Raw genomic sequence first — 11,456 nt, 5'->3', positions numbered from 1 at the left:
CATAAACACACACAAACATTGTTTCTTAAACTAAAGATTGACATTTCACTCATAAAGATAACTAAACATTGCATTTAGTTCGTAAAAAAAATTACTACTTATTATAGATTATAAGTATACAAATACATACCTATATGCATACACATATACATAGACATAAATACACAGATACATACACATATCCACATGCATACAAATATACACAATACATACATATATGCACAAACACAAATACATAGACAAAATACTAATGTGAAATGACACTTATGCCCCTAGACAAATACTAAATAATTATTCATAGAATTTGATTCTAAATATAAACATTGGCTTATACATACTGTGTGTATGTATAACTAAGTGATATATAATACAGGATGCAAACATATCATTCAGATTCATAACCATTAACCATTGACCTATACACATACATACATACATACATACATACCACATTGCCATTCAAACCATTGAAGTTATATATACATCATAAAGTAGCTTAATATCTATACCAAAAGCATATATTTGCACAATTACTAGTTCATAGGTTTCCAAAATACTAGTTAAGCTAATACAAAACACCTAATTAGTAGTTATTAAGTTTTTATAATACCTATATACAACACCTTAAAAGAAACTTGAAACTAATTAAAAGCAGTTATTCTAACTGACCAAGGCTTCCTGCATCAAAGTGGATGGTGTAGATCCGGTTTAGGTATGGTTTGATCAACACAACCAAATCCACACTGAATCCGGTCCAGGAGGCGTTAACCCACATCGTTGCTACAAAATTATAAACGGAACTGATTTAGCTACGATTAATAGTCAGATTATTCATTATTCTATTAACAACTTCTAATTCAAGAATCAACCAACAATTATGAAAATGATAGTGACCTGAGAGAGCGGCGTTACCCACAACGACTCGAGGATCCATGCCATTGAGTTGATGATGATCCACGGGGGGTTGAAGAAGCTGAAGATGGTGGTTACGGGGGATGACGGATAGCTAGGGTTGTAAACCGTTAAGTGGGGGGGGGGGGTTAATATCACAGGGAAGGGATATGGAGCAAATAGACGGATTTGCCCTTTTGCTTAACGGAACAAACTAACGGGGATCTGACGGAAAACCAAAAGCGAAAAAAAAGTGTCACCACATACCCATATCTACGAAAATGGCACCACGAGGTTGCCACCTGCATTTTGAGTTCCACCACAGGGACCATATTTGCAATTAACTCTATAAACAAATAAACATGTCAAATAACCAACCCATACAGAAATGGAGGGTTAATGGATCAATCATATAACGTTCACACTATAAAATGACTTGTATGTTCAAGCTTTCATAAATCATTACCAGCTTAATTCCCCAAACAATCATTCATTAATCTGAGCCAACTTTTTCACATTTGAGCACTAACTAATTTGATGGCGAATCTGGGAAGATCATTTCCAGGACATTCACCAAACGACCCATTTATTGAAATTCATGAAGAGAAACACTTCCCTGGCGATACCAGTGGCCAGCTTACCCCGAAGGAGGTTCGGGTCTCGCTCAACGATGTGCCTAGACCACGATCAGCTGGACAATGGTCTACCCATAGCCGTCGCAGCAGTACTGTCATCGGTCGTAGTGGAGAACAAGTGTTGTTGTGTTCTTCAAATGGTGCATTCAAACGAAATTCAACTTTAATGAGAACGAAAACAAAATCGAGGTTATTGGATGAGCCGGAGATTGAGTACCAGAGATCCGCCCAAAAAACACCAAGATCAGGCCATCAAGGGAAAGGTACTTTTTCTGATTTTGAAGAAGATGAATTCTCACTGTTTGATGATATGCCAGAAGAGTATAAAGAACTAAGGTATAATAAATGTACCTTACTTCAATTAACCAGCTTGATATTAATGATCATTGCTGTTTTAGTTTGCACACTCGCAATCCCTGATTTCAGAAATAAGAACGTGTATGGTCTTGAATGGTGGAAATGGGAAAGTATGATCTTCGTTGTGATATGCGGGCGATTAGTGTCTGGATGGGGGATTCAAATCATCGTGTTCTTCATCGAACGAAGCTTCATGTTAAGAAAACGAGTACTTTATTTTGTTTACGGGTTAAAGAAAGCCGTTCAAAATTGTATTTGGTTTGGTTTGATCTTAATCGCATGGCAATGCATATTCGATAAGAAGGTCGAACGAGTGGCGTACGGGTAGAAGGTTTTGCCTTATGTAACAAGGGTTTGGGTGTGTCTTTTAGTGGGAACTATTATTTGGTTGTTAAAAACTTTGCTTATCAAAGTTCTTGCTTCTAATTTCCATGTTAGCAAATATTTTGACTGGATTCAAGATTCTTTGTTTAACCAATATGTTATCGAAACTCTCTCGGGCCCACCCGTGAACGAGATTCAGCAAGAACAAGAGGAGGAAGAATTGATGATGGAAGAGATTGAGAAGCTTCAAAATGCGGGTGCGAGTATGCCATTGCAGCTTAAGGAGAATATGCTTACGGGTAGTTTTAAAGGCTTTGGAACGCCCGTATCGAGCAGGGGAAGGATGGGTAAAAGTGGTGGTGGTGGTAGTCCTAAGAAGCATGAGAATATCGGGATCACTATTGATCACTTACATAGGATGAATAAGAAGAATATATCTGCTTGGAACATGAGTAGGATGATGAATTCTATAAACAGGAGCATGTTGAGTACTTTGGATGAACAATTGGAAGATTTTGCTGGTGATATTGGTGATGAAGATGAAGCATCCACGCAGATAACTAGCGAAAAGCAAGCTAAAATTGCAGCAAAGAAGATATTTTGCAATGTGGCAAAGCCTGGTTCCAAGTAAGTGTTCATAAATGTAAGGGTGTTAAATGGGTGGTTGGTTTTCGTCGTGTTAAACCTGACACGAATCAGAAAATTTGACATCAATTCAAACACGAAACGAGCCTAAACAACGGGTTAGATGCATGCATGAATGACACTCATTCACGCGTTGACACAGAGAAGTGTTTAACCAAAAAATATTCACTTTGTTTTCAAATTAATCCTTAAAATTACCCATTAAACAGCTACAAATGCATATAAATTTAAGAGTTACACGTTTAAACGATAAAACTACAATATCCATTTGTCTTTTGTCTTTTATATTTTGGCGTAAAGTACCTAATTAGCTTAAGTTATAGCATAAACAAATTGCTTAAAACGATGTAAAATGGGTCAGACCGTGAATACCTGGTTTAGCTAAACCTATTTGCGATTTCAACTCAAAACTAACCCAAGCAGCTAAACACGAAGTCAAAGAATAGGTGAAGCTTACTTTAGATTCATGACTATCTTAGAAATTCTCGTCCCTGATTTCATTAATTCAATCTTATTACCCATTATCCAGATGTAGCTCGGTTTGTGTTTCACATGATAAATAACGTACCGGTCTTATTACTCTCCTAATTAATGGATTCAGTTTGCAAATATTTGTAACTTTATTGATTTGTTTCTACAGACATATTTATATTGAGGATTTAATGCGGGTTTTGGGCAATGACGAAGCTTTAAAGACATTTCGACTCTTTGATGGAGCAAGTGAGACTAGAGGAATTAGCAAACCAGCTCTTAAAAACTGGGTGGTACGGTTTCATCTTATAGATCATTAACTGTTGTTATAATCAGTATACTAAAACTTTATTAATTTTCTAGGTAAATGCATTCCGAGAGCGCAGAGCTCTTGCACTATCTCTCAACGACACAAAAAAAGCCGTCGACAATCTCCATAAAATGTTGACTATGTTTGTAGGAATCATAATAATCGTGATATGGCTTATTATCCTTAAAGTTGCAACCACCCATTTCTTCATACTTCTATGCTCACAACTAGTTATGGTGGCATTTGTATTTGGAAACGCCTCTAAGACAACATTCGAGGCCATTATTTTCTTGTTTATGATGCATCCGTTTGATGTAGGTGATCGATGTGAGATCGATGGTGTTCAGGTTAGATTTCAAAAGATACGAGAAAACCATATTATTTTTATGTTTATCAGTTGTGATTGTTTTTACTTATTAAACTCGCAGATGATAGTTGAGGAGATGAATATATTAACAACGATCTTCTTGAGGTATGATAATTAGAAAATTGCGTACCCAAACAGTGTCTTGTCTACTATGCCCATTGCTAATTACCATCGTAGTCCTGATATGGGCGATGCCATTGATTTCTCCATTCATGTATCAACTCCTGCCGAAACGATTGCTAAAATGAAAGGAAAGGATTACAAGGTAAGCACAAAATTTCATTAGATGACGTTTACATCGTTGATAAAAGAGTAATTAGAGAAAATCAATAAATTTATGAATGAAAAAGAACTACACAACAACTCTCAAAACTTTGTATAAAGAAACTATTTTTACATATTAAAAACTTAAAATCAATTTTTATCATTTTTAATATTAATTAAACCTGATTACCTATACATAACCTTTGACTGGTGTGGTTGCAGCTATGTCGAAAACAACAGTGAGCATTGGCAACCCGGGCCGATGATTGTAGTGAGAGATGTCGAGGACTTGAATAGGCTCAAAATATCAATATGGCTTTCGCACCGAATGAATTTCCAGAACATGGGTGAAAGATGGAAAAGAAGAGCTCTTCTAGTTGAGGAGCTAATTAAGATTTTCAAAGATCTCGACATTGAGTACCGTATGCTCCCAATGGACATCAATGTCCGCGATTTACCAGCCTTGGGTTCTAATCGACTTCCTTCAAATTGGACAACTTGTGCAAACTAATATGCCCCTTGGTGGCAAAACGGGAGTTCTGAATCGTCTACTATACGTTTATATATACATGTATTAATGATGTAAAATTATGAATAAACAACTGATTGTTGTTGGTGGTATGTTTCTGCGGTCATCTATGTAACTTATGTGAATTTCCATGATTTGTAGAAAATATTCATGGTAAAATGTTATTTTCTATTTCTTGCAATTCAATATTGTTTTCTAGTTATAATTTGTTTAAGTATTGTTTGTTATGTCTCTTATGAGGTTTTTTTTTGTTGGACTGGCTGGATCTGGTGGGTTGGAGCTTTGATGGGCTGGAGCTTGCTAAGATGGGCTGGAGCTTTGTTGGGCCTTGGGCCGGACTTCTTATCACAACTGAGATATTAACGCTTAATTATCTCAGTTGTATAAAGATATATAAAAGGGGTGTTAGTTGTTATTATCTAACACACACAATAACAAACTCTTCTTGATTTCTCTGTTATTCTCTCTGTAATCGGTAACAAGTTCTAGGGTTAGGTTCATTGTTCTATGAACTGATAATCTGTTAGATAGTTTGAGAGTTTGTGAGTTTGTGATAAAGATCACTGTGTTTGTGATCTTTTGTATTGAAGAATTGTTGACTTCCGCTGTAAGATTCAAGATTGATTGGTGAATAAAAGTTTTGAGTATTTCTGGTATCCATTGTTTTGACATGGTATCAAAGCTTGGTTGCTCTTGATTTCTTGAAGACTCTTGGGTGATAATCATAAGATTAGGGTTTCGAATTGAAACCCTAATATTTGGGCTTGGTTTCGCTTCAAGATCGATGTATCTCTGGTCGTCTGGTCGTGTGATCAATTTTCTGTCATAGATCTGTAAACCTAAGTGAAGGTTACAGTCTTGACTCTTGGAAGGAATACCCTAACTTGGGCGCTCTCGGGTTACATCTTTCTAACTCTTTCGTTTTTCTTGTGCATTTAGGCATCGTGTTGATACCAGAGGATTAATAGCCTGGTTGTTGTGTTGCATTAGGCATACTTAGGTTGTGTGTTTCTTGTTTTTTCTCTGTGATTGTTCTTTCTTTATTTGTTAAATATGGGTGATGATAATGCTTCTAGTAGTGTTATTAATAATAATACATTGGTTAGTAAACTTAAAGCTAGTGATCCTTTGTACTTACATGCTAGTGATTCAAGTAGTCTCACTATTGTGAGTATAAAATTGAAGGGGACTGAGAATTACAAGGTTTGGTCTAATGCTATGATGCTTGCTTTACAAGTGAAAAATAAAATTGGCTTTATAGATGGTACTTATGAAAAATCTGATATTGATGTAGTTCTTTCTAGACAGTGGGATAGGTGCAACTCTGTAGTTCTTACTTGGTTGTTGAATTCTGTGTCTGAAGAATTGTATTTAGGGCAAGTTTACTCTAAATTAGCTACTGAAGTATGGAAAGATTTAAAAGAAACTTATGATAAAGTGGATGGGTCTGTTGTTTTCAATATGTAACAAAAGATTAATATGTTTACTCAAAGTAATCAGTCTGTTACTGAATACTATCACAAGTTAAACATAATGTGGAAACAATTAGATCAAATTTTGAAATTGCCTACCTGTACTTGTGATGCTTCTCAAGAATTTAACAACTTTAATCATTTAATCAAACTAATGCAGTTCTTGATGGGTATTGATAGTAGTTATGAATCTGTTAGAACTGCTTTGTTGTTGAAAGAGGAGCTTCCTACTGCTAAGGATGCTTTCGCTATTGTTTCTAGGGAAGAGTCTGATAGGAATTCTAGCAATGGTTCTTTAAAGGAACAAACCCAAGGAATTGGGTTTGTTTTTAAGACAAATCAAAATTTTGAGTTCAAAAGAAACATTGCTAGAAATCCTAATCAAGGTGTTAAGTGTTCTCATTGTAATAAAATGGGTCATAGTGTTGAAAAATGTTTTGAGATTGATGGATATCCTTCATGGATGAAACCTAGAAATAATTTAGGTAAGAAAGTGGTGACAAATAACAATGCTGCTAGTGATGTTCCAGGGGTCTCTAATAATCCTTCTAATGGTGGACTCACTCCTGATCAAATCTCTAGGTTGTTGAGTCTTTTGAATGATAAGCCTGGTGACAATGTTCAAAGTTGTAATGTGTCAGGTAATTGTAATCCTTGGTTCTTTTCTGGTAGCTCTAGTTGCTGGTATAGCTTTAACAACTTTAGTAGTAATGAGTCTTGCCCTGGTTGGGTGATTGACTCGGGCTAACCAACATATGGTTATGTCTGATAAGGATTTGATAAATCAAGTTGATGTTTCCGATCTTAATATAACAGTTAGACATCCAAATGGTACATGTGCTACTGTAACCAAAATTGGTAATATTAGAATAAATGATAAGGTTACTTTATGTGATGTTTTTGTGGCTCCTGGTTACTGTGTCAATTTGATGTCTGTTTATAAGTTAGCTAAAGATAGCAATTTGATTGTATTTTTTAATGAAGAAAATTGTTATATTCAGGACTCTTTAACAAAGAATGTCCTGGTGACTGGTAAACAGCTTGATGGATTGTATTTTTGTGGTGGTTCTTCAATGTCTGATAAGGTGTGTTATACTAGCTTTAGTAGTGTTAGTCTTTGGCATGCTAGGTTAGGTCACCCTTCTGACATTGTGTTAAAAGTGTTGAAGAATTCTTTAAAGCTAAAGAAGATTGAGAATGATACCCCTTGTGAGGTTTGCCACAAGGCTAAACAACATAGAGAACCTTTACCCTTAAGTGATCATGTTTCAAAAAACTTAAGAGAATTGATTCATCTTGATGTTTGGGGTCCTTATAGGATTCCAAGCAAAGAAGGGTTTAGATTTTTCTTAACAATTGTTGATGATTACTCAAGGGCTGTGTGGGTTTTTTTAATGAAAAATAAAAGTGAAGTTTTTTATCATATTAAATGTTTCTCAAATATGATCAAAACTCAGTTTAACAAATTAGTAAAGGTCTTTAGAAGTGATAATGATACAGAATTTGTTAATAACCAAATGAAATGTTTTTGTGTTGATAATGGTATCATTCATCAAACCTCTTGTGTTCATACTCCTCAACAAAATGGTATTGTTGAAAGGAAGCATAGACATTTGCTTAATGTTGCTAGGTCCTTGTTATTTCAAAGTAGTATTCATTTTAAAATTCTGGTCTGAATGTATTCTAATTGCTACTAATCTAATCAACAGGACTCCTTCATCTGTGTTGAATGGTAAATCACCATATGAGTGTGTGTTTGGATTGAAGCCTGTTTTAGATCATCTTAGAATGTTTGGGTGTTTGTGTTTTAGCACTATTTTAAACAAATCTGATAAGTTTGGCAGTAATGCTGAAAAATGTGTGTTTGTTGGTTATTCTAATAATAAAAAAGGTTACAAGTTGTGGAGTTAAGAGAAAAAACAGTGTCTGTTTTCAAGAGATGTAAAATTTTATGAAACAATTTTTCCCTTTAAAAATAATGAAGTTTTACAAGAAAATAATACTAGTTCTGAAATTACACACTTAAACTTTTTTGACTTATATGATTGTTTAAATCCTGGACAGTCTGTGGATGATCTATTACCCAATGATGAGGATCCAAACAATGATTCCTCTCATGGGTTTGAGCAGCCAGAGACAGATGCTAATACCATTGTAAGTAGGGATGAACATCAACAAACTAGTGGTATTGAATCTGATACTGGCAGGGTTTAGGATGAGATAGGAGCTAATGATATAGGTGATAATTCTGAGGGAATTAATATTGAAAAGAACATCCCTACTGCTCCTAGAAAGTCAACTAGGAATGTAGTTTTTCCAAAAACTTTAAATGATTTTGTTATTGAAGGAAAAGTGAAATATGGTTTGGAAAAATTGATAAATACTCAAATTTGTCTGTTCATAATATGTGCTTTGCTTTTGTGTTAAATAAAAGTTGTGAACCTAGGAGTTTTCATGAGGTTGTTAATGATTCTAACTGGATGATTGCTATGAATAATGAGCTTGAAGCTCTTCATAGAAATGATACCTGGGATCTTGTTAAATTACCTCCTAATAGAAAGACCATAGGTTGTAAATGGATTTTTAAAATAAAGTATAAGTCCACAGGAGAGATAGAAAGATATAAGGCCAGACTTGTGGCTAAAGGTTTTATCCAAAAAGAAGGTGTAGATTTTTTTGAGACTTTTTCACCTGTTGTGAAAATGGTTACTGTGAGATGTATTCTATCTCTAGCAGTTCAAAATATTTGGTCTATATATCAATTAGATATAAATAATGCTTTTTTATATGGAGATATGTAGATGTTTATATGGATTTACCAGAAGGTTATCATTCAAAAAATGATTCTAGGGTTTGTAAATTAAAAAAGTCTTTATATGGTTTAAAGCAAGCTCCTAGAATGTGGAATGAGAAACTTGTAAAAGTGTTACTTGAACTAGGTTTTGTTCAAAGTATGTGTGATTATTCTATGTTTGTTTTGTCTAACAAATCTGTATTTTTAGTTCTACTTGTGTATGTGGATGATATTGTGTTAACTGGTAATTCTCAATCTGAGATTTTGAAAGTTAAGGAATATCTAAAAACCAAGTTTTTGATTAAAGATCTTGGTGAACTAAAATACTTCCTTGGTATTGAAGTAATTAAAAGTGATATGGGATTGTGTTTATCACAAAGGAAATATTGTCTAGACTTACTTGCAGAGTATGGCATGTTAGGATGCAAACCTGTAAGTAATCCAATTGAGCAACATTTCATTATTGCCAATATGAGGAAAAAAGATGATATGTTAACTAATGTTACAAGTTATCAAAAACTTGTTGGTAAGTTAATATATTTGTCTCATACTAGACCTGATATTGCTTATGTTGTGCATTATCTAAGTCAATATATGCATAAGCCTTACAAGTCACACTTACAAATTGCTTTAAGGTTACTAAGGTACCTAAAAGGGGCACCTGGTAAATGTATTCTTTTTAGCAAAAGTGATTCATTTGAGTTATGTGCATATTCTAATTCTGACTGGGCCAAGTGTTTGGAAACCATAAAATCTGTTACATGATTTTGTGTCTTCTTAGGAAATTCTTTAATTTCCTGGAAAATCAAAAAGGGATATACTTTGTCAAGGTCTTCTGCAGAGGCAGAATATAGGGTAATGTGTTCAGCTACATGTGAAACAATTTGGATTATAAATCTTTTGAGTGAACTTAAGGTAAAAGTTTCTTTGCATGTAAGTTTGTTTTGTGACAGTACTGCTGCAATATCATGTCTTCCATGACAGAACTAAACATTTTGTGTTGGATTTGTTCTTCTTAAGAGCAAAAATTGCTAATGGTTGTATTAAAACTGTGAACATTCAGTCTAAGAATCAAGTGGCTGATGTGTTCACTAAAGGGTTGTTGATAAATGATCATGCTAAGATGTGCTTGTTGCTACATATGCATGATGTTTTCGGCTATTGAATTGAGAAGGGGTGTAGAAAATATTCATGGTAAAATGTTATTTTCTAATTCTTGCAATTCAATATTGTTTTCTAGTTATAATTTGTTTAAGTATTGTTTGTTATGTCTTTTATGAGATTTTTTTTATTGGACTGGTTGGATCTTGTGGGCTGGAGCTTTGATAGGCTGGATCTTGCTGAGATGGGCTGGAGCTTTGTTGGGCCTTGGGCCGGACTTCTTATCACAACTGAGATATTAACGCTTAATTATCTCAGTTGTATAAAGATATATAAAAGGGGTGTTAGTTGTGATTATCTAACACACAATAACAAACTCTTCTTGATTTCTCTGTTATTCTCTCTGTAATCGGTAGCCAGTTCTAGGGTTAGGTTCATTGTTCTATGAACTGATAATCTGTTAGATAGTTTGAGAGTTTGTGAGTTTGTGATAAAGATCACTGTGTTTGTGATCTTTTGTATTGAAGAATTGTTGACTTCCGCTGTAAGTTTCAAGATCGATTGGTAAAAGTTTTGAGTATTTCTGGTATCCATTGTTTCACTACTAGAAAAATGGGCAACTGCGACCAAAATTTTCCACCAAGAAAGGCGGTGGCAAAACTTGCAACCGATTTGCTACCGAATTCATAATGGTCGCAAAATTATTGACTACCCCATATTCGGTCGGAAAACAATCGCAAATTCAGCGACCGCTTTTATTTGCAGTGGCAAAAATCACTAAAACATATTAAATAAATTAAATTATCGAATATGTATGAGAAAAATAAAACACACGGTCGTAAATCGGTGGCAAACTTTGCCACCGTTTAAGTCGGTTGCAAGCTTTGCCACCGTTCAAGTCGGTTGCAAGCTTTGCCACCGTTCTAGTCGGTTGCAAGCTTTGATTAACTGTATCGATGTTAGATTTGTTATAAATATTCTACATTGAAACCCTAGATTATTCATGATGTGAGGTTTATCGAGTCTTTTTTGTGTTCAATGTTTGGAAATTTTTATTGTTCAGCTGCGTATGTGATTTGATATGAGTATGTTACCTTTTTTGTTGTAATTTTGATGTTTATGGTTATTCTTACAACTTTATATGCTTTGTTATGTTAATTTGTTCATTTGTATGTGTGTATTTGTGTGACAACATTTGTTAAAAATCTAGCGGAAATTGGTTTGATGTGTTTATACTTTATATATGTGATAACTTTTTTATGTTTGTGTTTTTTTTATGTGATAGCATTTGTATAT

The 11,456-nt window shown here is 34.4% G+C and overlaps 1 protein-coding gene and 1 pseudogene across 2 annotated transcripts; both read left to right on the top strand.

Annotated features, from left to right (window-relative positions):
• The first annotated feature begins 1,428 nt into the window (after positions 1-1,428).
• On the top strand, positions 1,429-2,983 carry LOC143590933 (mechanosensitive ion channel protein 6 pseudogene; annotated as a pseudogene). The gene is made up of 2 exons (XR_013145580.1): positions 1,429-2,840; positions 2,907-2,983. The product of XR_013145580.1 is annotated as a mechanosensitive ion channel protein 6 pseudogene (transcript).
• Positions 2,984-3,318: 335 nt separating this feature from the next.
• Positions 3,319-4,775, top strand: LOC143590931 (mechanosensitive ion channel protein 6-like). The gene is made up of 5 exons (XM_077071271.1): positions 3,319-3,383; positions 3,493-3,616; positions 3,687-3,980; positions 4,062-4,105; positions 4,487-4,775. The coding sequence occupies exons 1-5, from the start codon at positions 3,319-3,321 to the stop codon at positions 4,773-4,775; spliced, it is 816 nt and encodes a 271-aa protein (XP_076927386.1).
• Positions 4,776-11,456: the final 6,681 nt, after the last annotated feature.

Source organism: Bidens hawaiensis, unplaced genomic scaffold (genome assembly GCF_021521415.1).
Source record: "Bidens hawaiensis isolate Kalapana, Puna unplaced genomic scaffold, B.hawaiensis_p1.1 tig00039071_1, whole genome shotgun sequence".
Classification (NCBI taxonomy): domain Eukaryota; kingdom Viridiplantae; phylum Streptophyta; class Magnoliopsida; order Asterales; family Asteraceae; genus Bidens; species Bidens hawaiensis.
This window is presented reverse-complemented; position numbering and strand designations above follow the sequence as displayed.